This window comes from Sorex fumeus, unplaced genomic scaffold (genome assembly GCF_029834395.1).
Source record: "Sorex fumeus unplaced genomic scaffold, SorFum_2.1 ptg000142l, whole genome shotgun sequence".
Lineage (NCBI taxonomy): Eukaryota > Metazoa > Chordata > Mammalia > Eulipotyphla > Soricidae > Sorex > Sorex fumeus.
This window is the reverse complement of record NW_026606199.1, coordinates 4,270,021-4,294,947: the sequence shown is the minus strand read 5'-3', so window position 1 is coordinate 4,294,947 and position 24,927 is coordinate 4,270,021. Positions and strand designations below refer to the sequence as shown.

The following is a 24,927-nucleotide window of genomic DNA, read 5'->3' as shown; positions in this document are numbered from 1 at the left end:
AGGGACACGGCACACGGCGGACCCTCCCCACGGGCCAGAGTCCGCGCAGGACCCCGAACACCCCCTCGGGCTTGGGCACTGAATCCCTGCCCCACCGCTGCAGCCCAAATGACCTCCTCTTCGAGAGCCCACACTCGGGAAGCAATTAGTTCCTGTTCACACCTCAAGTAGTTCGTGCCCCCCCAGCCCGAGACTCCCACACAGCCTGAGACCCACACACAGACTGAGACCCCCACAGCCTGAGACCCTCCACAGCCTGAGAACCCCCACACACATAGCCTGAGACCCCCACAGAGCCTGAGACCCACACACAGCCTGAGCCCCCCTCCCCGGGCACACACACAGCCTGAGACCCCCACCACCAGGCTGGGCACCTTCTCCCCTGGCCTGGCAGGCAGGGCGTCTCCCCCATCCCATGCCGGCCCTGACTGCACCCCAGACTGAAGCCCAGGACCTTCGCGAGCCTGGCCAGCGTTCTGCAGGTAGTCAGCCTCAACCTGCTGGCAGACCCACCTGGTTATTTCCCGCGTCTGCTGGACACAGTCCCCATGGCCTCCCCTGACCCCCCTGAGCCCCCCCCCCCACTCTCCTGGCCCCCACTGATCCACACTGGCCCCCACTGCCCACCCCCCCAGCCCCCACAAGGCTTCCGGCTGCCCTATTGTGGTAGCCCTGGAGCCAGGGGCAGCACAGGCTCTGTCCCTCCTCACCACCTCCAGCATCAGGGCCGGGGACTGTGGCTCGTGCCTCTTCCTCCAGCCCTGACCTGTGAAAGGCTGTGACCTCTGCAGACTCACTTCATGGACACTGGGCAGTGCTGCCCCTGACCTCAAGTGCCTGTGCCCCCTCCCTCCGCACCAGTCCCTGTCGGCTGCAGGCTCTTGGATAAGCACAAGGCCCTTCTTTCAGTCGCTCGTTGGTCATTTTGTGCTCTCGGGCCATGCCCAGCGGTACCCGGGAGACTGTGGTGTCGGGGCTGGAACCCAGGGCTCCCTGTTGCCACAGGAGCGCGACCCTGTGGGCTGTATTCTGGCTCCCCCGACTATTCCTTCACAGCAAGGACATGTCCACCCCTCCCAAGACCAGGCCAGCCAGCACAGCTAGTGCTGTGGCTGTCCAGCTCAGGACAGGAGGGTCGCCTGGCTGGGCCTGTGCCCCCGGGCCTCCCCCTGCCTGCATGGCCCTGCCACCGCCCTCATAGACAGCCAGGGTGCTTGTCCAGCCCACAGTGAGTTTCGCTAGGGCTTCACGGATTCCACAGATAAACGCAGGGACGATATTTCAGACACAGGGTCTTTCAGAACCCTGACCCTTCCCGCCACACCCCCCACGGTCCCTCTGTTTCCATGGACAGATACACAGGACCTGGGAGTTTGGGTCACTGGCATCACAGACATACCTGACCTCTGAACCCAGTCCAGAATTCCCTCCCCTCTCCCCTCTCCCTTTCTGCTCCCCACCCTTTCCTCCCCTCCCCACTTCTCTGGCACTTTCTGCCCCTGGCAGTGGCCTATGTGGGTGAGAAGACACCAAAGCTTCCCAGCCCCGAGTTTCTCACCCATCTCTTCTGCCCTGTGTCCTGCTAAGCCTTCCGGGGCCATGAAGGGCCATGCAGGGCTGTGTCAGGCACTCCGCCAGGACTTAAGGATTTACACCAGGCTGCCCTGTGGGGACACCAGGCAGACTGGGAGGGTCCCTGGTGCTTAATCTGTTGGCACATGTTGGACAACATCAAGTCCATGCAGCCCGTGGGAACAGGCCAGATGTGTTTCTTCTTTCATCTGCTAACACAGAGGCCAGAGAGACAGTACAGTGGGCAGGGCGCTTGCCTTGCATGTGGCTGACCCAAGTTGGATCCCCAGCATCCCATAGGGTCCCCCAAGCCTGCCAGGAGTAACCCCGTCCTTTCTCTAGTCTCTGAACCAAACAGCAGAGCTGGGAGTAAGTCCTGAGCACCATCTGCTATGCGCTTCCCCCGATAAAAAATAAAAAGGGGGCTGGAGTGATAGCACAGCGGGTAGGGCATTTGCCTTGCATGCGGCCAACCTGGGTTCGATTCCCAGCATCCCATATGGTCCCCCAAGCACGGCCAGGAATAATTCCTGAGTGCATGAGACAGGAGTAACCCCTGTGCATCACTGGGTGTGATCCAAAAAGCAAATAAATAAATAAAAAGAAAATGCAATGGCTCCTCCCAGACCTGCAGACCACCGGTGGGGTTGGCCTCCAGTGCCAACCGGGAGGAGGCTGAGGCTCAGGGACTGGCTCCAGGTGCTTGTTCCTGTCCCCAGGACTTTCTGTGAATTCACGCTGTCTCCTTTGATACTGTGAGACTTCAGTGAAACAGGCATTTTCTTGGAGGCTGGGAGCTTTGGATTTTGGCTCAATGGGTTTATTTCTCAACTCTTTGGGAAAGAGAATTGGGAAGTCCCTGTCTGCATCCCTCCCGCCCTCCTCCCGCTTTGTGGAGGGAGGGAAAATGGTGACCCTTACTTCCAGCTGCCTTTCTCCGTGGCACTTGTCCCCACGTCCACGGGGCCGGTGAGCCCTGTGGGTGTTGGCACCGGCAGAGTTGAGGCTCTGCAGCTTCCTGCACGTGGAGTAGGGCTGCCTGGGTTGGGCCTGAGCCCCCAGCAGAGCAGGTAACTTAGGGACTGGGGAGGCAGCTCACGGAAACCCTGGGCCCGACCCCCAGGACCACCAGCAGCTGGCTGGCTGTCGGGATGCAGGGCTTCACTGAGGGGGCTCCCTCCAAGCAGCAGGGCTGGGGTCCTATCTCCTGAGTCCTCTCGTCTCTCCAGGCTCTGAACCAGAGGGCAGCCATAGCTCTGTGGGCCCCAGGGCATTGGTGGGCTGGCCCAGGCCAAGGCCCTGCAGGGCCAGGAAGAAGCCATGAACTGGTCTTCCAGGGAGGTGGCCACACTGCCCACAGCCTCCTGCAGCTCTGGCAGTGGGCATGTGCAGGCAGTGGGCGAGTGTGGGCAGAGGGGTCATCAGCTGGCAGAGGCACGTCCAGGAGAGGGCACGCTGGGGAGGGACTCTGGACAGAGGCGTGTCGGGCAGTGTGCCCAGGTGCCCAGGGAAGCAACTCGTGTCCGCCTCTCCACAGGACACCATGGTGAAGCTGGGTTGCAGCTTCTCTGGGAAGTCGGGCAAGGAGCCCGGGGACCTGGACGGGGCTGCCGTGGACAGTGTCCCTCTCATCAGCCCCCTGGATGTCAGCCAGCTGCAGCCACCGTTCCCGGAGCAGGTGAGGGCCCGGAGCAGCCTACACGGGAGCCCAAGTGTGGGGTGAACTGGGCACCACAGGGCCTGCCCTCGAGGGCAGTGGGGCAAGCAGCAGAAAATCGGGCCTGTGCCCCCGTCCTGGGGGCCGCAGGGAGCTGGGCCCTCGCCTCGGGCCCCGGGACTTCCTTTCCTGGCTCTGGCTGCTGCCTGCAGGGCAGAGGGGCAGGCGGGCCCCTGAGATGGCCATGAACTCCTGGTGTGGTGCTGAGTGGCCCCAGCTGCAGGCCAGGCTGCCTCTGACCCCGCACGGCCAGGTGGGCCGTGGGTCCCGTCCCTCCCAGCTTCGATCTCAGGTGTTCTCTGAAGGTGGTCATCAAGACGCAGACGGAATTCCAGCTGTCCTCTCCGGATGCAGCCAAGAGCTTCTCCGATCTGGAGGCCCAGAAGCTGAGCGGCAATGACTCAGAGGAGGGGCGCAGGGTAACACACTTCCCCAGGAAGGCAGGCGGGGCCCCTCTGTGGGCCCTGGGTCCTGGTGTCCTCCCTAGCCATACGCCTCACTCTTGGCTCTCTGGTGACACTTGCACCACTCCCCGCTTTGGCCCTTGGCTCACCAAGGTGGCATCTGCCCCGGGTGGTGCCTGGGGTGGTTTTTGTCTTTTCTGAGCTGGAAGCCTGTGCCCCCTCCCCCACCCCCTCCCCTGGAAGCCACTGGCTGGCCCCAATGCCCGGACTCCTGTCTCCCGGCAGCTGCCCACGGCCCGGATGATCGCCTTCACTATGGCACTCCTGGGCTGTGTCTTGATCATGTACAAGGCCATCTGGTACGACCAGTTCACCTGCCCCGACGGCTTCCTGCTCCGGGTAAGAAGCCTGGGTGGGCGGGAGGCTTCCTGGGGGATGCTGCCCAGCCCCTTGGATGCCCCCACACACACCGTAAGCAGGGCATGGGGGACACGCGTGTCCACGCACTGTCCTCTCCTCCTTCCTGATCCTGAGGCCTCGGGGCTTCACCAGAGCGGGTCCCGCGGGTGCGCCGGCCCCTCCCCCGCGGTGCGCTGAGACCACCCGCCCCTCCCCCGCCCCCAGCACCACAAGATCTGCACCCCCGTGACCCTGGAGATGTACTACACCGAGCTGGACCCCGAGCGGCACCGCAGCATCCTGGCGGCCATGGGCGCCCTCCCGCTGGGCCGCAAGCACGGGGCTGACGGGCCTGCCTGGGGACGCAGCGCCCGCGCGGGCAAGGAGGGGCCCAAGGTGCCCACCCCCGCACCCGCGCCCACCGGGCCCCCGGGGAGGCCCTCCGCCGCGGATGCTGCGGGGAAGGCGGGGAGCGCGCCGCCCCCGAGCCCCCAGTGACGCCCGCGCCCCTCGCCCTCAGCCGTCCAGCGCACCAGCCCCGCCTCTGCGCAGCGCCCGGAGACCCCCGCCCCCCCTCCGACCCCCGCGCCCTGCGACCCCCGCGCCCTCCGCATCCCCGCGCCCACAGACCCCGCACCCTGCCCCGCGGCTTGTCTCTGAATAAAGGTTCACACCCGCCGTCTGCCGCGCCCAGTGCCCGATGGTGTGCTGTGCCCCACTGGGCACCCGCCTCACCCCACTGGACACCCAGCGCCCCACGGGGCACTCACCTCATCCCACTGGGCACCCAACTCTCCACTGGGCACCTGCTGCACCCCACTTCCTGAGGACCCATTTACTTTCCCTTGGCACCTGAGGGGAGGTGGGGGGGTCTGAGGGTCTCAAAACCTCTGCCAGCCTGACACTCCCCACCCGCCCTCCACGCCCACCTAGTTGACAGGACCCAGCCCCACAGAGGCCCACTTGGGGGCAGGAGCTCAGAACACGAGGCCAGGCGGGAGACTAAGGGGCATGCGCCCTGCGAGACCTGGGATCCTCCCGTCCACCCACAGGGGTGCCCAGTGGAGAGGGACACGACCCTTCCACTCCACCTCATCCATAGACCCCCACATTCCACCCCCTCACCTCACCACACACAGTCTGACCCCATGGAGACTGACCCAGACACAGTCTGACCACACAGACCAACACCCGGGGAAAGTGCCACTTGCTCTGGGTGGGAACAAGTCCAGCGTCCGACTCCCCAAAGGAGGGCAGTATTACAGGCAGCAGACATGGACCTCACTCAGGGAGCTGTGGGCCCAGGAGGTGACTACAGCTATGAGGGTGGGCGGGTAGATTCTCCGCAGAGAACAAGGGTCTCTGTCCACACGGCACCCGGCTCCGAGGGTCTGTCCAACCTGCCGTCCTCACTCAGGTGAGGAGAGAGATAACTCCGGACCACACAGGCGCACACTATCCACAGGAAACATTCTGCCCTGCTGGAACCAGCGTCAGCAGCAACTGCTCAAGTGGCTCTGGGGGAGCGAGTGTAAGAATGTCCCCCAACCAGCCCCTGCCCTCAGTGTCAGAGCAGCAGACATCAGCAGTGGCCTCCGTTCAGGAGAGGGACTGCCCCAGGACCACCGGCTGTACTTGTACCCTGCGTGGCCCCGCCCCTCGCGTCTGATTGATTGGCTAGACCCGACATTAAGACAAGCTCACAAGGGCCAATCAGATCGCCTCTTGGACGCACACCCAGATGCTCTGTAGAGGTGCTCAGCATCTTCCCTTGCACTGAGACTCCTGGAGCACGGCTGGTCTGGAAGGTGCCTCGGGATCCCCGGCTGGGCTGTCAGGCTGGGCTGTGGGCGTGTGGGGGGCCAGGGCTGCTGCCCCGGAGCCGCACGGAACCCACGGTGTCTGCTCAGCTGACAGGGTTAGGCTTGGCTCGTTCGCCGGTGTCCCGGGTGGGCGTGCCTTGAAACTGCCCACGCACTAGTGCAGGCCACCCTCAGAGCAGGGCGGGGGCAGAGTCACTGGGATCCAGCAAGGCACTGAGCAGTCAGAACCGCTGCACCCGGATGCCACTGAGGGAAGAACCCCAAACAGATGGACTGGGCAGATGGGGGTGGGGCAGTTCAGCAAGACCAGCAGAGACCCTGTCTGTCCCCTGGTCTGTCCCCGCAGGGGGCCACTCCCAACAGAGCTCTCAGAGGAATCCCCAAGATCAGGACGTGGCCTAGGAACACACCTGTACAGTCCCCACGGCAGCCCCTCTGCTGCTGAGCTGAGCTGGGCCAGGCCAGGGCAGAGCTGCTGGGCCGACGAGGCAGGACCAGGGCCAGACAGCGCCAGGGCACCGGGACAGACGTGGGTCGGTCCCTGGCACCGCGTGCAGCTGGCCAGCACCATGGGGGCTGCCTGCAGAAGGCTCCCCCAGCCGGAGAGGGGGCCCAGGCCCTGAAGGGGGTCAGTACCCGTCTACCCAGGACCTGTTCCCAGGCATAGGATGCCCAGTAGCCCTAACTGCCTGGGCCAGCTCCAGACCAGCTGCAGATGCTGTGCTCAGGAGAGACTCAGGGTCAGGGCTGGGTGCTGGGGGGGCCAAGGGGAGGCAGAGGGCAGCACACACTCCTGGTGTGTGGGGTGTGGCACACGTGGTCTCTGGGTGGTGGGGCCACAGCTGGTCCTTTCTGGCCCTGCAGGTAGGCAGCTGCCAGCCACAGTCCCTCTGGCCCTCATCCTGGGCTCAGGAGGCCAGTGGCCCTGGCCAGGTCGAGTCTTGCACCTTGAGTGGTACCTGCTGCCCAGCAAGTCCTGATTGGGGCTGGGCCATGTCTGCAGGGTGTGGCACTGGGCTGAACTTCCTGACCCCCCGCGGCAGGAGCTGTGGGCACATCAGGACAGGCTGTGGGAGGGGTCCCCGCGGCCCACCTAGCGTCAGGCTCTAGACAAGGAAGGAGAGTGGACGAGGCGTGTGCTGGGCAGCCAAGCCTGAGCCTCCCTGCTGGGCAGTGGGCAGAGGTGTTCAGTATGTGGAGCAGAGGGGCTTCTGGAAAGTTCTGAAGGAAGACCTGGGGGACTAGAGGCCATAGGAACCATCCCCACCCGCCTCCCTGCACCCCTAGGTCACTCCTGGCTCTGCATTTGGGGTCATTCCTGATCTGGCCCAAGGGACCATATGGGGTGCTGTGGACTTACCAGGTCAACCGCATGCAAGGCAAACATCCTCCCCACTGCGCTCACCCCAGCAGAGAGGCTTCTTTTCTGCACGGAGGGACAGCGGATGTGTGGGGGACAGCAGGTATGGGGGAGACAGCAGGTGTGTGGAGGGACAGGAAGTGTGGGTGAGGGAGAGTGAGAGCAAGTGTCCTCCCGAGTGCTCTCAGAGACAGCTCCTGCTGTGACTGGCCCCTGGGCTCTGTCTGAGCAGGGGCTGCGGCCATGGGCTTCCCTGACGCAGGAGCTGTGGGAAGCACAGGCAGGACCTTGAGGGTGAACTGAAGGTCGAGGCCCCCAGCCGCATCCTGCCTGTCCTTCCCCAGAGGCTCTGGGAACAGTCAGGAGCCCGTGGGCTCCACTGGTTTCCTGCACCCTGTCCCCCGAGCCAGGGAGAGCCTGGCTAGAGCCCAAGGAACTGCCCGTATGGGCGCCCACCCTGTGGGGGCCAGGGCAGGGCCAGGAGCCCCTCACAGCTCTCCTCATGGAGGCACTCTCTGGGATGGGGACCAACCTCTGCTGCCGCGGGAGCCCACCTGCTTTAGCCCTGAGAGCCAGCCCCACCCTGCCACGGTGAGAGCCCAGTGACTCTCACCGTGCTACAGGAGGGCTCAAGTGCTGCGGGAGGGCTCAGGTGTCTGCCACAGGCCATGACCGGGGACCTCGTATGGCTCTCTGGTCACTGCGGGGAGCCCTAGAGGTACTGAAGCCCCCAGGGCAGATCCCATGGCCTGATCGAAGCCCGGCTGCCCCCATCCCAGGCCTGTCGGCTCCAGCACTGTGGAGGCCATGCAGCCCACTCTCCCTCCTGCAGGGCCTTCACGGCCCCCGGAGCAGAACAGCTCTGGCTCTGCAGTCCTGGTCATCTGCTTCAGCTTCAGGCCACAGCCCTGACCTGCCTCCAATCATACCTCGTGGACCCTTTTGTGGGCAGGAATACGGGTAAAGGACCTAGCCCTCCCTGCCCTCCTGACCGTGACTCTTCTGGACAGGGACGGTGGGGAGACCACCCAGAGCCACACGCAGAGTAGCCAGGAGGCGGGTGGCCTGGCCCCTCCTGCCCTCATCCAGGCCTGCAGGTGTGTCCCTCTGGATGGTCTGACAGTCCACCCCCAAGTGACAAGCCCATCATGGCCACTTCTGCCCATGACCAGACTCCAGAGGCTCCTTTCCAGCTGCTGGTCCAGGGGTCCTCAGCAAGAGTGGGTGGGGTGCTCCCAAGGCCCTATCTATCTGTGGGGTGTAAGTGTCCCTGAGGCCAGTCTGTCCGTGGGTGTACATGCTCCCCAAAACCCCATCTGGGGAGTGTAACTGCTCCCTGAGACATGCGCCCCTGTCCCCACCTGCCAGGTGAAAGTGCTCCCTGACCTGGTCTCTGGCGCCCTCTAGCTGTGTGCACGGGCTCCCCGTCTCGTGACAGAGCAGCTGCCTTTCTGCCGGAACCTTCCTGGTCTCTGGGCAGCAATCCCAGGCCAGAAGCACCTGCATGATGTGGACACTGTCCTGACAATGAGTCTCCAGGGAGCCATGGCCTCAGGCTGGACACGGGATCGCCCCTGGCAGGAAGAGTCCCTCCTTCCCATGGCCAGGGTCGCTGGGTGTCACCTACTAGGCAGGAACGAGTCTACGGCAGATGGGGGCGGGGGCAGACTCCCTTTATTGGAGGGACGCCGGGGGAGGCAGAGGGACGAGCTCAGGCTCCACAGAGGGAGGACAGCTCAGGGCACACATCCACAACGAGGTCCAGTGACGCAGAGTGGGTTCCTAGATTGTCTCTCAGGCTGTCCCCACCTGGGGCTTCTGTGCAGATGTGGAGTTGGAACTCCGGGTAGCATTTCATCCCTGGAGCTTCTCCTCCGGGGACCAACCTTTCTGGCCTTTTCTGCCCTTCTTGCTTTAAGGCCACTTTGTGCTGAAGGCAAAGGAACTTGTCCCGTCCAGTCATTGTGTGGACCCGCGTCTGTGCCCACAGACCTCTCCCAGCATGGGGTGGGTCAGAATGCCTGGGGCAGGGATCCTACAATCTGAGCCAAAGGGCAGCAGAGTGGCACCTGCCCCTTCAAACCCAGGCACAACTCAGCCAGCACCCCCCCAGCCAAGCTGATAGATCCGGGTTCTCAAGAGATAGGCCTCCTCTTGCATCCTCTCAGAACAGCCCTGCCCTGGCATGGCTGAGAATAGACACAGCTTGAGTCCAGCAGCACAGCACATGGACACACCTTTATGTGCTCATTCGCGACCTTCCTGGCGGGCGCTCAGACCACAGGGCACTGCCACCTCAGTCACTGCCCCGGAGATGGGGACGCGAGGGAGTGAAGCGGGGTCTGGGGCATCCAGCCGACACTGAATGGGGTTAGCTGCTGACTCCAGGCTGGCTCTGGCTTTCTGTGTTGGCCATCATACACGTTTACCCCTTTTCTTGGTGCTTTTAAACCCTCGTGATGCTCCTTGGCCAAAACAGATCACGGAAGGAATTCTGAAACGGAAGAAAGGCAGAGACCAAAGCAGTGCTATGGTCTACTCGGATCCGGGACATCGCCCGTGTGGGCCCAGGCGAGTGCACGGGGCCTCTGTGTGACCAGCAGAGGCTCCGCCCTCTGAGTCGACTCCCTCCCCAGCTACTGTTTCCTGCCAAAACCCAGTCAAGGCCGCCTGGACTTGTTTCCAAGTGTGATGGACCCACACCCCCACGCAGTGCTCTCAAGGCTCTCCTGCCCGAAGTGCTCCCCAGGGCAGGTCTTGCAGTGCTCCAGACACGCGGTTAACACAGCAGACACGGCACACAGCAGACACACAATACACACATAGCAGACACGCAACAGTGCACACAGCAGGCATGCACACACAGTGGACACACAGGAGGCATGCGGCAGTGGCTGCCCCCCAGCCCCAGGGCTCCAGCTCCTCCTGCCGGTGGAGGAACACACAGGGTCAGTGGCCTGCAGCAGAGGGGACGGGAGTCCCACCTCCAAGTCAGAGCTGAGTCACTGTGCTCACACAGCCACGTCGGACTCCTCGGACACGAGGACAGCAGAGACCACCACCCTGCCGATGAGTGAGGTTGGCTGCTGACCACAGATGGGCTCCGGGCCAGAACTGGGAAGAGCTCACCCACAGCCCTGCAGATGCTCAGGCCCTCGTGTGGAGGAAGAGGGGGACACTGACCTGCGGGCAGGCTCTGCGGGGGGCGCTGTGTGTGCAGAGCAGACTTCCATGGCGTCTCCTTCTGACTGTGCCCCGTCACCACCCTGGGCTCCTGTCGGCAGACATGGGGCAGTAGGGCTGCGAGGAAAGAGGGTGGACAGCTGCGTGGCACCCCCAGAGCCCCAGCCGTTCCCGGGCATGAGCTCCAGGGAGCAGCCGTCCTCCTCCACCCTGACTCTGCCAAGGCTCCAGCTCAGGGGACAAACACCAGCTCTGTTGTCTCAGCACCGACCCACGTGGGCCTGGCGTGTGCAGGAACACGCTTCCCGCCAGCCCAGCGGTCAGCGGTGCAAGAGTGTTGTGGGGGACCTGCAGGGGTGAGCGTGCAGCAAGCACGGGTGGGTTTCTCAGCGCAGAGACTGCAGCAGGGAGGGGCTGTGAAAACCCTGCCCCACTGCAGTGAGTGCTCAGTAGCTCAGACCAGGCGGCCCTGGCCCCTGCCCATGCCCTCCTGGGCCAGCTGAGGGTGGCTGTCAGCTCTGTGAACCTAGCCAGGAAGACAAACAAAACCCCGGGGCCCCCAAGCAGCAAGAGCTTTGCTCAGGCAGTGAGGGCTGAGCTGGGCGGCCCGAGGCCTCCAGCACCAGACCCACAGGCCAGGGGCCACACGCGGCCCTGGGCAGTGACTCCCCACGTGTCAGGAGCCGGGTAGGATGGCGGGGGGCACGGTACATCCTGGCTGCCCGTGGAAACTGGTTGGAAGGCTGTGCCCGCACCTCGCACACCCTTGGCCCTTCCGGGGCCTGTCGAACCGGAAGTCTGCGGGGTAGAGGTGACTGGTCACCAGGTGATTCTTCCTGTCTCTGCTGCTCCTGAACTTCTCGGTACAGCCTTCCACCAAGCACTGGTACTGAAGCAGAAAGGGGGTCAGCTCCAAGAGCCCTTCCTCCACACCTCTGTGCGGGGGCACGCCCCTCGCTCCGCGTCACCCACCATGGCCTGCCGCTCAGACAGGACCTGGAACAGTGCGTCGTGCCACTCCAGGATGTGGGTGTCCAGCAGGTGGCTGGAGGGGAAGGCCCGCTTGCAGGAGGCGCAGACATTCTCGTGCAGTGCGTGGTAGTGGTGCTCATAAGCCTGCAGCGTGTCGAACAGCTGGCGGCAGCCTGCCACCTGGCAGGGAAACTCAGCCACCCTAGCAAGGAAGCACGGAGGGCTAAGCCCCCGAGGCAAGACGAGACCCTCTGTCCTTGCCCACACGCCCAACAAGACCTCCGGAGTTTCTTCTGCAATCTTGAGCTCTGCGCTCTGAAGAGGTTTTATACCTGGGCCAACTGGGCGGTCACCAGGGAGAACAGGCACTACATGAGATGACTGGGACGTTGCTCACCTCGGACTTTCTGGCACCTTGGTCACCTGCGTGAGCACGTCCTGGAGGTACAGGTGCCGCTGCACGTCCCCATCCTGCAGGACAGATGCTGTGGGCGCCAGGCTCTGCAGGTCGGCCCCACAGAGCCCCGCCCCCATCCAGCAGGCCCCGCCCCCATCCAGCAGGCCCCGCCCCCAGGCCCCGCCCATTCACAGGCCCCGCCCCTCAGGCCCCAGCCCCAGAGCTCCGCCCACCCACAAGCCCCAGCCCCAGAGCTCCGCCCACTCAAGGCCCCGCCCCTCATGCCCCGCCCACAGCAGAATCCGCCCCTTCAGGCCTCGCCCCTCCGACAGGCTCCGCCCCTCAAACCCCGCCCCCACGGGCCCCGCCCACCGAGCCCCGCCCTCCGCGGGCCGCGGCCGCCCTAGCCGGCTCCGCGCGCGAACCTCGAAGAACTCGTGCTCCCGCGGGAAGCGCAGCCGGCGAGCCGCGAAGCAGAAGGGCGCGGCCCCGGCCGCGGGGTCCCGCTCCACAGGCAGCGGCTCGGCCGCCCCGGGCCCCGCGGCCAAGCGGGAGAAGAGCGCGGGCGGGAGCTGCATGGCGCGCGCTCCGGCGCCGCACCCGTCGGCCACCGTCGCGCGGCGCCCGGCCCGGCCGGAAGTGACGCCAGGGCGGCCGTGACGTCACGCGAGCCGCCGCCCGCGCGCCGGGAGGGCTTTGGCGGGCTCGGCGGGCGCGCGCGTGCGGTGAGTCGGGCGGGCGCCCCCTCGCGCCCCCTCCCCGCGAGGCGAGCGTGGGGGGCGGCGGCCGGGCCGGAGGGGCGTCCCCCTCCCCGTGCGGGCCGGGCCGGGCCGGGGCAGGCCAGGGCGGCCGGCGCAGACCCCTCGGCGCCCCCCGCAGCCCGGGGCGTGCCCTGGCCCCCCGACGCCGGGACGCCCGGGCCGGGGCGCGTTTTCCTCCCCGAGACGCGAACGCGCGCCGGCGCCCCCGCACGCCCCACCTGCTCGCCGCGTTCGCGCGCGGCCCCCGGCGCCTGCCCGGTCTCCGTCCTGCTCTTCGGGGCCTGCTGGCGAAGGGGCTTCGGGCCTCTCCTGGGGCGCCAGCCTTTAGGGAGCAGCGGCGAGCGGGTGGGGTGCTGGCCTTGCCCGCGGCCGGCCCACCTGCGACCCCTGGCACCCCCGTGGCCCCCTGAGCAGTGCCACTAGCGGCTCCTGAGTGCAGAGCCAAGTAGCCTCTGAGCCGCTGTGAGTGTGGCCCCCCCCAAAACAAACATCAACTGAAATGCGTATCTCAGGGGCCTGGAAAGAAAGTAGCCAATCTGGTTCGGTCCCCAGCACCTCTTGTCATCTCCTGAGCCCTGCACAGTGATCCCTGTCGGGTGTGGTAGCCCCCAAAAGAAAGATTCCAGAAAACTGACAGATAAAACCCCTTTGCTCTGCCAGGGGGCAGCTGAAAGTGCAAAGGCTGCACCCCCAGCCAAAGCAGCTGTGACTGTGATGGCCTGGGCTCCCTGTTTGTGAGCTCAAGTCAAAATAAGTTGCTTTAACACGTGGAGTTCGTCTATGAGCGTGTGTTTATAGCTGAGTCAACTGAGTCAACTCTGCGTGATGGGGTGTCAGTGACAGCTCCACCCTGCAGGCTCTGTCCATGGCCTCAGCCATGTGACCAGGGCAAAGTTTGGGTAGGAAAAGGAAATGTGGGCCTGGGAACAGATGGACAGGGACTTGCCTTGGCCCACCACTGACCCTGGATTTGATCTTGGTCACCCCATATGGTCCCCTGAGCATCACCAGGTGTGATCAGAAACCCAGGAGAGACCGTGGCAGTGTCAGCGTGCAGCACAGGCACATAGCTGAGGGGTGGCTGGGTAGAGCTGATTTGTGGCCAGAGTCGGGCCTGCTCAGGTTGGAAGGCTCATGTGGGAACAAGGGCAGTCACGTTCGTGGTCAAGCTTCCCTGGCCCACGACACTGCACGGCTGGACTAGAAAACCCTCCCCTGGCGGGTGGAGGGGTGCCCCCACTGGTCCAGAACTGCCCCGGACAAGCTGGGCCTTGCTGTTCTAAGTGACTTCCTGCTCCCTTCTAGCGGGATGATGTGACATTGCTGTCATCTGAGAACCAGAAGTATGAGCGAGTTTCGGATCCACCATGATGTCAATGAACTGCTCAGCCTGCTGCGTGTGCCGGGAGGGGATGGCGCTGAGGTCTATATCGACCTGCTGCAGAAGAACAGGACCCCGTACGTGACCACCACCGTGTCTGCGCACAGCGCCAAGGTGAGCCAGCTGCACTGGGTGGCAGCTCCGACCTGCCCGGACTGCGCGTGCCGCCGCTCCCCTGTTTCTCCTGGGTCGGTGGAGGTGTAGGGGACATACTGCACTGAGGGCCTGCCTTGGAACCCAGCTGACCGCCCTGTGCCCTGTGGGGAGACTGGACTCGGTGAAAAAGGAAGCGTCAGTGCCACCTCCTGTTCAAGAGGGAAGGCCTCTCGTTTTGTTTGTACTCAAGTGGAGCGGCAACCCTGATTCGGGACAAAGCTGTAGGTCTGCAGGTCTGCTTGGGGGTCCCGAAGCCTCGGTCACTCAGTGTTTCAGTAGGAGACGAGACGGAGACGGGGTGGAAGGGAGTTTAGGAGCTGTCCCCATTCTGTCAGGAGAGATTTTTGAGTCAGTGACTCGTGCTCCTGAGCAGACTGCAGACGGACGGACAGGCTGGGGGAGAGAGTCAGGCTGTGGAAGGGGATGCAGGGACTCCTGTCCTCTGCCCTCCCTTGTCAGGGAGCTGGGTGTGAGTGTGTCACGGCGTGAGTGCTTTCTTATTCCTCCCGCAGCTGTCCAATCACTAACTGTCCTCAATAAACTTTTGACTTTGGCTTTTGTTCTAGTTTTCGGTGTTTTGTAGCTGTGCTCAAGGATCCTGTGGGATTCCGCAGATTGAATTCACACAGCCTGTGTGTAAGGCCAGTGTCTGCCTGCCGTGCAGGCGCCTCAGGCCCGGTTTTTACTCTGGTTTTTAACTTACTTGCTTCCTTTTTTTTTTTTTCTTTTTTGGGTCAACCCCGTGATGCACAGGGGTTACTCCTGGCTCTGCACTCAGGAGTTAGTCCTGGCGGTGCTCAGGGGACCATATGGGATGCTGGGAATCGAACCCGGGTTGGCCGTGTGCAAGGCAAATGCCCTACCTGCTGTGCTATCTCTCCAGCCCCAAGATATGTTTTTTAAATTAGTTTATTTTTGGGTCACACACAGAAATGGTCAGAGTTTACTCCTGGCTTGGCGCTCAGAAATTACTCCTGGCGGTGCTTGAGAGACCATATGGGATGCCGGGGATTGAACCTGGGTCGGCCGCATGCAAGGCAAACGCCCTACCCGCTGTGCTATTTCTCCAGCCCCTTACTTGCTTCTTTGGTTGTCACTAAATAGTTTCTGTTTGTGTTTTTAAGGTTAAAATAGCAGAATTTTCTCGTACACCGGAAGACTTTCTAAAGAAGTATGATGAACTGAAGTCCAAAAGCACCAGGAACCTGGACTCGCTGGTGTACCTGCTGTCGAAGCTCACAGAGGACAGAGAGGTGGGTCCCGGGCTCAGGACGGGTGGAGTGCCCAGCCTGGTGCCTCTGTCTGCCGCACTGCCCAAGGACGGGGCCTGGGGGAGACGCGCAGCCAGGCCCCGTGACGCCAAGGAGGCTGCTTGTCATCACACTCCCGGCTTGCCTCCCGGGCCCAGGGTCTGTGCTGTGGGGCCCCACCAGGATAGGCTTGGAAGGGCTGTGGTCTTCCTGCTGCAGGGAATAGCTGCAGCGCTGGGGTCGGGCTTGGGGGTTTGTGTTCAGGACGTGGCATGTGGTGGCATGCAGCCCAGGGGGGCACAGCACGGGAGCCTCTGGCCTCCTTCCTGGACGCTGAGTGAGCTGCATGGGTGGGTTCCGGGTGCACGCAGGCCTTGCAGACTGACGGCAGCTTTGCGCTTCCAGACGCTGCAATACCTCCAGCACAATGCGAGGGTAAGAGCTGAGCTGGCAGCCGCTGCCAGCAGCTCCCCCAGCTTTGGTGCCCCGGCCACAGCCTCCAAGATCTCCGCGCAGGAGCTTGAGGAGCTGAGGAAGCAGCTGGGCAGCATGGCGGCGGGTTCCACCCCGCAGCAGGTACGGTACCACTGCCTGGGCCTGTCTGCAGAGCTGGGCACAGTATTCTGGTCCTTCATCCACACTCCGAGGTCCTCACCCTGCTGTTCCTGCCCCCTCACCCGCCAGCCTTGAGCAGGATCTCAGAGCTGTCCCCACATGCCGTCCTCCCCTGCACTCTCACTCAGACTCCTCAGTCCTGCAAAGGCAGTGTCAACAGTGCAGGTGCCCAGGACAGTGGCCGAGGCGCAGTCCGACCCTGAGCTCTGGGCACAGAGCATCCTGGTGTCTAGGTGGCATGGCCAGTGCCCACACCAGAGCCGAGCAGAGCGATGCTAGGCCGCAGCTTGTTAAAGACTGGTTGTACTGATTGTCTTCCTGGCCTTGTTCTTGGGGTGACGCCACCAGTCTCTGGAGCTTACAAGGAAGATGCTTCGAGACAAGCAGAACAAGAAGAATTCGGGCCAGCACCTCCCAGTCTTCCCGGCATGGGTGTACGAGAGGCCCACACTGCTCGGGGACTTCCTGACTGGCTCAGACCCAGGCACGGACACTGCCGTGCCCATAGGTACGTGCGGCATCCCCCGGCAACTAAAGGCTGTCGTGGGCTGGGGATTCAGCTGCCGCCCGTGGGGACAGCGTAACTTGCTCTCATTTATTTTTTTGGGGGGGAGGGCTTTTTGGGTCACACCTGGCTATACACAGGAGTTACTCCTGGCTCTGCGCTCCAGAATTACTCCTGGCGGTGCTCAGGGAACCCTATGGGATGCTGGGAATCGAACCCAGGTCGGCCATGTGCAAGGCAAATGCCCTACCTGCTGTGCTATCCTCCAGCCCCTTGTTCTCATTTCTGTGAGGTTTCTCACGTTTCTTCTGAGGAGGTCGTGGAGGGCAGCGGGTGGGGTGGCCGGGGAGTGGTCCCAGCTGAGCTGATGTCTGCCCGCAGGCTCGCTGCCCCTGGCCGCCCAGGAGTCCGCCATGGTGGAGGACCTGCTGTACGTACTGGTGGGCGTAGATGGCAGGTACATCACGGCCCAGCCCCTGACCGGGAGGCAGAGCCGCACCTTCCTCCTAGACCCCAACCTGGACTTATCCATCCGGGAGCTGGTGGGCAGGATCTTGCCAGTGGCTGCCAGTTACTCCACCGTCACCAGGTAGGTGCCAGACTGGAGCTGCGAGGGTCTTTTGCTCACACTCTGGCTGCATCCCACAGCTAAAGGGCTCTAAAGAGCCCTGCAGGGCCTGAGTGAGAGGGCAGCAGGGCGGACACTTGCCTTGAGTGTGGCTGGCCTGGGCTTGGTCCCTGGCATCCCAGAGGTCTCCCAGGCCCCGCCAGGCTTGACCCCTGTGTGCACAGCCAGGACTAAGTCACCATGCTCTCGCTGCAACCTGGCCCCCGGGGCCCCTGTGCAAGCAGAGGCTGTGCGTGATGCTGCCCGTGCCCCCAGGTTCATCGAGGAGAAGTCCTCCTTCGAGTACGGGCAGGTGAACCACGCCCTGGCAGCAGCCATGCGGACCCTGGTGAAGGAGTACCTGATTCTGGTCACCCAGCTGGAGCAGCTGCAGCGTCAGGGGCTCCTGTCCCTGCAGAAGCTCTGGTTCTACGTCCAGCCCGCCATGCGCACGATGGACATCCTGGCCTCTCTGGGTACGCCCGCCCGCCGCCTCAGCCAGGCGTGTGCGGCTGCAGGAGGGGCCGTTTCGGGACGTGGCTGGGCTTTCCGCCTCAGGAGCTGGCTGCCCATGGGCGGTGAGGCAGAGCCTTGCTGGGGGAAGACTCGGAGGGTCTGTCAGCGTGTCTTCCCCAGAGGCAAGGGTGACGAGCCGCGGGCCCCGGGCTGCTCCCCTTCGTGTGCTGAGCCCCCTTCTCCTTGCAGCCACATCCGTGGACAAAGGTGAGTGTATGGGGGGCTCCACCCTCAGCCTCCTGCATGATCGCAGCTTCAACTACACGGGCGACAGCCAGGCGCAGGACTTGTGCCTCTACCTCACCAAGGCCGCCAGCGTGCCCTACTTTGAGGTCCTGGAGAAGTGGATCTACAGAGGCATCATCGACGACCCGTACAGGTGAGGGCGGACACAGGAGTGGCATGGGGGTAGTCAGGACAGTCTTGGAGGGAGGGGGTGCTGCCTTCCCCTCGGTGGTTCTGTGCCGGACAGAGATGTCCATGCCTCCTTGTTGGGCCCTGACCTCCCGTCACACACCAGAGCACATAGCCGCCAAAGATGGATCGTGTGAGGATCGTAGCCCATAGTAGTGGGCTATATGTCAGGGTCCTGTGTTTGTTTTATTGGGGGCTGGAGCGATAGTACAGCGGGTAGAGCATTTGCCTTGCACGTGGCTGACCCACGTTCAGTCCCCAGCGTCCCACATGGTCCCCCGAGCACCGCCAGGAGTGCAGAACCAGGAGTAACCCCTGCACATCGCCAGTGTGACCCAAAAAGCCAAAAAAAAGTGGTTTCATTGACATGCCTTTATTTTTCTTTGCTCTTTGGGTTTGACTTTGGCTCTGTGCAGGAGTCTGCTCTTGGCACCAAATCAAACCCGGCTTCAGCCCAGGGAGATATCTGCCCCACCTGCTGCCAGGTTTGGCCTGTCTGGAAACCACGTGCACTCGGTCTTGTGTGACAGCCACTCGCCGTGGGCTGAGGCTTGGCTGCTGGGAGACGAGAAGGGAGGCCTCTCCAGCCCGGGACATGCTTCCCCTTGGTCTCCGCTCGCACCTGAGCCCCAGTTGGCGTCCTGCACAGTGGAGTGGAGGGCTGCTGCTGTGGCAGACCTGCTTGTCCTGGCCCTGAGCCACCGTGTGCTTGCAGTGAGTTCATGGTGGAGGAGCACGAGCTGCAGAAGGAGAAGATCCAGGAGGACTACAACGACAAGTACTGGGAGCAGCGCTACACAGTGGTGCAGAGGCACATCCCGTCCTTCCTGCAGAAGATGGCCGGCAAGGTCCTGAGCACAGGTGCGCAGGTCCTCCAAACCAGCCTCCTACCAGGCCTGACCACGCCTGACCAGGCCAGACCACATCTGACTATGCCTGATCGTGCCTGACAGTCTGGCTGTGCCTGACTGTGCCTGGCTATGCCGGACTGCCTGACCGCACCTGTGCCTGACTGCGCCTGTCAGTCTGATCACGCCTGACAGTCTGTACCTGACTGTGCCTGACTGTGCCTACAGTGTGACTGCACCTGACTGGCTCGCCATGGCTGGGGCCTGACTGTGACCAAGCTCTGCTTCTGCTGCCCTGTCTCTGCCTGCTGTTGCCTTTCAACTCTGTTGTAGACACAGCCCACCCTGGGCCCAGTGGGCTATATGTCAGGGTCCTGGGACTCCTTTTCCTTGGTGCCTTTGGGAGGGCTGGGGGAGGGGAGTCCTGAGTGCTGAATCCCTGTTTGGGGGGGGTGGGAACTGCCAGGGCTCTGGGACCAGGCAGCCAAAGACCGGACATGCCTCTGTCCCATCCTTTGTGACCTAGTGTCCAGGAAAAGAGTCACTGGACACTGACTGACGTGTCCCAGTCACGCCCCTGGCTAGTTCATTCTCGAGCCCTGTACCAGGCTGACGGGGGAGCCTGGATGTGCTGCTGGGCTGACCAGACTTGTACAGCAGCAGTGTCTGAACAGGTGGGGGGAGTGGGGGTCCAAGGGAACTTTGGGGTTAGCTTGTTCCCGGGACCCGAGAACTTGAGAGGACCATGGGTTCGGGTCCTGCAAGCCTGGCTGCTGGCCGAGTCTGAGACCCTGGTTTGTGCTCCCCTGCAGGGAAGTACCTCAATGTGGTCAGGGAGTGTGGCCGCGACGTCACCTGCCCCGCCGCCAAGGAAGTTGTGTACACGCTGAAGGAGCGTGCCTACGTGGAGCAGATTGAGACAGCCTTCAGCTACGCCAGCCAGGTGCTGCTGGGCTTCCTGCTGCAGGAGCAGGAGCTGGTGGCACACCTCAGGTGACCGTGCTGGGTCTGCAGGGCAGAGCCGCTCTCACGGGCCTGTGGCTCTGCTGGGGGCCACCAGTGGGCCCCCGCTGCAGCCCGAACCCCTCTGTCCTGCCATGGGCCCAGCCGCCCGCCCTGTGTGCCTAGACCTGCTTCCGAGCCCCCCTGCAGCGCCCAGGCCTCACAGCAGACACCCCCCTGGACAGGTCCATCAAGCGCTACTTCCTGATGGACCAGGGGGACTTCTTCGTGCATTTCATGGACCTCACGGAGGAGGAGCTGAAGAAGCCCGTGGACAACATCGCACCCTCCCGCCTGGAGGCCCTCCTGGAGCTGGCCTTGCGCATGAGCACCGCCAACACTGACCCCTTCAAGGACGACCTGAAGGTGGGCTGAGCAGGTGCGCTGGGGACGCGCTGCAGGAGCTGGTGCCGCTGTCTCCTGGCACTCTGGTTGTCCCATCGCTGAGGCCGCCTCGCCGGCTGCCAGCAGTGTCCCTCCCCTTCTCCGCAGCTGCACGTCTGTTGGTCCATCGGCACAGGCCCAGCCCAGGGCAGTGTCGGCGGGCTGGTTTCTGTTCCCGTTTCGGTGTCTGGGCAGCCCCAGCCGCAAAATGCCAGGATGGCACGGAGGCTCCTGCGTGCGGAACGTGTGCTCCCTGTGGGGTGTGCCCACGCGGCTCCTTCAGCCTCCCTGTTCCCGTTGGAGGTGGTTCCGCCTCTGGGCGGGCTGTCTGTGGACATGGGGCTGGGTCTCAGCCCGAGACTCGTGGAACTGAGCTCAGCCGGGTTGTGTTGGGGCTGGAGTCGGACCTGGCCCTTCGATTCCTCTCCCCAGATCGATCTGATGCCTCACGACCTCATCACTCAGCTGCTGCGTGTTTTGGCCATCGAGACCAAGCAGGAGAAGGCCATGGTCCAGGCCGACCCCACAGAGCTCACTCTGAGTGGCCTGGAGGCCTTTTCCTTTGACTACGTGGTCAAGTGGCCACTCTCACTGATCATCAACAGGTGAGCGGTCCCGTGCCCGTGACAGGACTGCGTTCGGCCGGCGTCCACCTCATGGAAGGATGGACGGCGGCTCCATGTGCTTCGATGTCCCTGCAGTCCCCCAGCTGCCTGCACACAGGCATCTCGCTTGCAAGCTGTGACCAGCAGAGACCCCTGGGCTCTGGCCTGACCCTTGATCCTCTTCCCCTCTTCTTCCGCGGCTTTCGAGTTGAGGGGACCACGTGGTGCTGGAAACCGGACCTCCACGTGCCATCCATGCACGCCTGTGTCGTTTGGGTTGTTTTGGGGGCCCACACCTGGCTGTGCTCCCGGGTTACTCCTGACTCTGCGCTCAGGAACGACCCCTGGGGTGCTCAGGATCCACATGAAATGCTGGGAATCAGACCCCGGTTGGCCACGGCAAGGCAGGCATCCTACACACAGTACTGTCACTCCAGTCCGTTCTGCTTACTTCTTGAACTCCAGACTCCACACAGGCAGTGCGTTTGCCATCACTGAACCACACCCCGCTCCCAGTGTGAGCATGTTTTTTTCCCTTTGGGGTGGGCAACACTGAAGGCTCGGGGATCACTCTTAAGTACTCAGGGATCACTTCTGGCAAGCTTGATGGTCCTACAGGGGAGTTACTGAATACGTTTTTTTGTTTGTTTTTCACTTTTTGGGTCACACCCAGCGATCCACAGGGGTTCCTCCTGGCTCTGCACTCAGGAATTACTCCTGGCGGTGCTCGGGGACCCTGTGGGATGCTGGAAATCGAACCCGGGTCGGCCGCGTGCAAGGCAAGCGCTATCCGCTTTGCTATCACTCCAGCCCGGACACATTTTCTTGTAGTCAAAAAGTCTGGGTATTGCACATGTGAGTGTTCCATCCTTCCATAGCAAAAAAAGAAAAAAACAGGTTTGCTGCTTTCAGCCAGCGAGAGGTGGTGAAGCCTCTGAGCCTCGGTAGTTTTGTTTTTGGCCCACCCCGGCCCTGCTCAGCTCTCGTCCTGGTGGGGCTCGGGAAACCCTGTGGGGCGCCAGGGGCGGGACCAGTGGCCACGGGTGAGGCGGCGCCACCATACCCACCGCGGCCTGGCTCTGTCTTGAAGGAAAGCGCTGACCCGCTACCAGATGCTCTTCCGACACATGTTCTACTGCAAACACGTGGAGCGGCAGCTGTGCAACGTGTGGGTGAGCAACAAGGCGGCCAAGCAGTGCTCGCTGCACTCGGCCAAGTGGTACGTCCCGCCCCGCGTCCCCTCCAGCCCCGGTCCACCCCCACCCCCGCCCCGCGTGTGCGTCGGGCCTGCCCTTTCCTCCTGCCGCGGCTCTGTGCCTGCTGGCCTGTGGCCCGTCCCCAGGCCCCGGGCAGCCCTGCCATGACCCGTGCTCGCAGGCTGGCTGGAGCCTTCACCCTGCGGCAGCGGATGCTGAACTTCGTCCAGAACATCCAGTACTACATGATGTTCGAGGTGATGGAGCCCACCTGGCACATCCTGGAGAAGAACCTGAGATCCGTGAGTCGCTGGGAGCAAACTGGGTCAGCCACGTGCAAGGCCAGGCCTTGGGCCCCCGTGAGGCTGCGCCCACCGGGTGTTCCCTGAGAGGGTCCTGTAGCGAGGACAGGGTCGGGGGCACTGCCTGGTCTGTCGGGAGGGGAAGTGGTCCCTTGTATTCGGGGGGGCAGGCAGCAGCGGGCACTGGGCCTCAGTGACTGGTCAGTGTCCAGGAGGGCCACACGCAGCACCCGCATGTGGGTGAGGTCGTGTGCACAGGGGCCGTCTCTCCCTCCTGGGCTTTGGGCCTTCACCCGTTGGCCCCTGTCCACACGCAGTCCCTCTTGATTTTCACCTGTGGTCCTTGAACTGCCTTGGAACTGCTGCCTGGGCCCCGTTGAGGGATGCAGCTGGAAACGTGGGCAGAGCGGGGAGAGGCCCGTGTCCGTCCCACGTGTGGGCTGGTTCTGAGAGGCCCTGTGTCCGCTCCACACACGGACCCCTCTGAGAGGCCCGTGTCCGCCCCCCAGGCCTCCAACATTGACGACGTGCTGGGCCACCACACGGGCTTCCTGGACTCGTGCCTCAAGGACTGCATGCTGACCAACCCCGAGCTGCTGCGCGTCTTCTCCAAGCTCATGTCCGTGTGCGTCATGTTCACCAACTGCATGCAGGTACGCGGGGCGGGCGGGCAGCACCTGCGCCAACTGCACCTAGGCCGACCCTGGGGGTGAGCGACCGGCTGGAGACGGGCTCGGGGACAACAGTCACGCCTGGCGACACTCGCCTCCCGACCCCCAGAGATTCACGCAGAGCATGAAGCTGGACGGAGAGCTGGGCCCACGGGCGCTGGAGCATGGTGGCATGCTGGGGCCGCCCACCGAGGCCGAGCGGGCAGAGGAGCACACCAGGAAGGAACTCGCCAGGAAGGTGCGGCGGGCGGGCGGCCTGAGGCTTGTCGCGGCGGAGCCTCTGGCATGGCCACGGAGCGACTCCTGGCATGTGCCTGCGGGCGGGGCCTGTGTCCCCTCATAGCCTACCTGCCCCCCAGCACCTGGCCGAGCAAGCGGACTCCCCCCAGCTGGACTCCAGCTTCGAGGCCACCATCAGCAGGTTTGACCAGAACTTCTCCGCACACCTGCTGGACCTCCTGGCCCGGCTGAGCGTGTACAGCACCAGCGACTGTGAGCACGGCATGGCCAGCGTCATCTCCAGGTGCGCCTGGCTCCTGGGTTAGCCCAGGGGCCTCCAGCCTCGGGTGCCAGGGGGGTGGGCCGTCCCGGGGGCCCCGTTCGGAGGTGTCACGGCCCACATGCGGAACCGGGTGCTTGACTGTCCGTGCAGGCCTGTGCCTGTGTGTGTCTGTACACACATCTGTGTCCCTGTGCCCTTGCGTGTGTGTTTGCGTCGGGTACTGGCTGAGCCCCCCACTCCCGCAGGCTCGACTTTAACGGCTTCTACACTGAGCGCCTAGAGCGCCTGTCGGCAGAGAGGAGCCAGAGGACAGTGCCCCAGGTGCCGGGCCCACGGGGGCCCCCGGCGCCAGCCCCCCGGGTCGCTGTCACTGCGCAGTGAGCCCCAGGGCCACTCTGTTCTGCCCTCCCGAAACCCTGGGCTGCTGCTGCGTCGCCGACCACCAACCGACCTGCTGGCAGGGCTGAGCCCTGCACCCTCTCTGCCCCCAAATAAACAATGAAACCCCTGAGCTGAGTGTGGAGATTGTCTGGTGCTGGGCAAAGGGGGGCCTGTGCCTGCCAGGCCCATAGCCATGGGCCCCCCAAAAGCTGCTGAGTCAGTCCTGGGCTCAGGGCACCGGAGGGCAGCAGTGGGGGCCCCAAGGGCTGGGAGGGAGGAGGGGACACACCAGGGAGAGAGCACTGGGGCCTGGAGCTGCCCAAGGAGGGGACACGGGACCCTGCACCCCACAGCCGCGCTGCCCCTTAGGGGGTCACGGGACCCTGCACCCCGGTTTTAACTGCCCTGCAGCAGTGGCTAAGGGACAGTGTCTGTGGGGCTGCAACCCTGCGGCAGGAATGCCCCCCCCCCCCAGTGTGCTGGGCCCAAGGGTGGGTGGGAACCGGGAATGGGTGCCTGCAGCCCACCACGCAGGGCCTGCACCCCCAGGAAAGGCCCCTGCTGGAGCCCCACAGCCCCTCCCAGCAAGGTCCCAGAGGCCTGTCCATGGGCCAGCCCCACCCACAGGAGGACTCCGCCTCCTAACCTGCTGTGTTGGGGTGACTCCTGGCAGGGGTGGGACCACATGGGTCAGGTTGCCCCGACCCAGCCCCTGTGGAATCAGACCCCAGGGGCTGTAGGCGGCTCCCAGGGCCCTCGAACTCCACCCACATACTCAGGGTTGCTTCACTTCTGGGCACTGGCAGGTTCAGGGGCCCCAGGGCACCCTGGCACCTTCCATCAGGAATCAGGATGGGGCTGGCCCGCCCCTCCCCTCCCAGGGGCTGGGCCTGAGGCCAGACTGGGGCGTGTTCCGGAAAGAGCTGCCCCAGGCACCTCAGTCACTATAGTCCACCCCAGCACACCCGCCGGGATCCCTGTCCCTGCCCGCAGACCCTCGAACC

The 24,927-nt window shown here is 63.7% G+C and overlaps 3 protein-coding genes across 3 annotated transcripts; 2 read left to right on the top strand and 1 right to left on the bottom strand.

The window, feature by feature from the left end:
* Positions 1 to 3,096: 3,096 nt before the first annotated feature.
* On the top strand, positions 3,097 to 4,620 carry CALY (calcyon neuron specific vesicular protein). Its single transcript, XM_056106693.1, has 4 exons — positions 3,097 to 3,250; positions 3,595 to 3,708; positions 3,979 to 4,092; positions 4,318 to 4,620. The coding sequence occupies exons 1-4, from the start codon at positions 3,116 to 3,118 to the stop codon at positions 4,588 to 4,590; spliced, it is 636 nt and encodes a 211-aa protein (XP_055962668.1). The 5' UTR covers positions 3,097 to 3,115; the 3' UTR covers positions 4,591 to 4,620.
* A 4,420-nt stretch (positions 4,621 to 9,040) lies between these two features.
* ZNF511 (zinc finger protein 511) lies at positions 9,041 to 12,534 on the bottom strand. The gene is made up of 6 exons (XM_056106667.1): positions 12,253 to 12,534; positions 11,828 to 11,901; positions 11,431 to 11,632; positions 11,214 to 11,347; positions 10,459 to 10,575; positions 9,041 to 9,769 (listed from the first exon to the last, which is right to left on the bottom strand). The coding sequence occupies exons 1-6, from the start codon at positions 12,403 to 12,405 to the stop codon at positions 9,691 to 9,693; spliced, it is 759 nt and encodes a 252-aa protein (XP_055962642.1). The 5' UTR covers positions 12,406 to 12,534; the 3' UTR covers positions 9,041 to 9,690.
* TUBGCP2 (tubulin gamma complex component 2) lies at positions 12,419 to 23,977 on the top strand. Its single transcript, XM_056106666.1, has 18 exons — positions 12,419 to 12,552; positions 13,894 to 14,083; positions 15,250 to 15,378; positions 15,781 to 15,951; positions 16,339 to 16,498; positions 16,877 to 17,084; positions 17,379 to 17,578; positions 17,808 to 17,997; positions 18,748 to 18,893; positions 19,693 to 19,873; positions 20,068 to 20,248; positions 20,699 to 20,871; positions 21,962 to 22,090; positions 22,249 to 22,369; positions 22,879 to 23,022; positions 23,150 to 23,278; positions 23,400 to 23,563; positions 23,788 to 23,977. The coding sequence occupies exons 2-18, from the start codon at positions 13,934 to 13,936 to the stop codon at positions 23,921 to 23,923; spliced, it is 2,712 nt and encodes a 903-aa protein (XP_055962641.1). The 5' UTR covers positions 12,419 to 12,552; positions 13,894 to 13,933; the 3' UTR covers positions 23,924 to 23,977.
* The last annotated feature ends 950 nt before the right edge of the window (positions 23,978 to 24,927 follow it).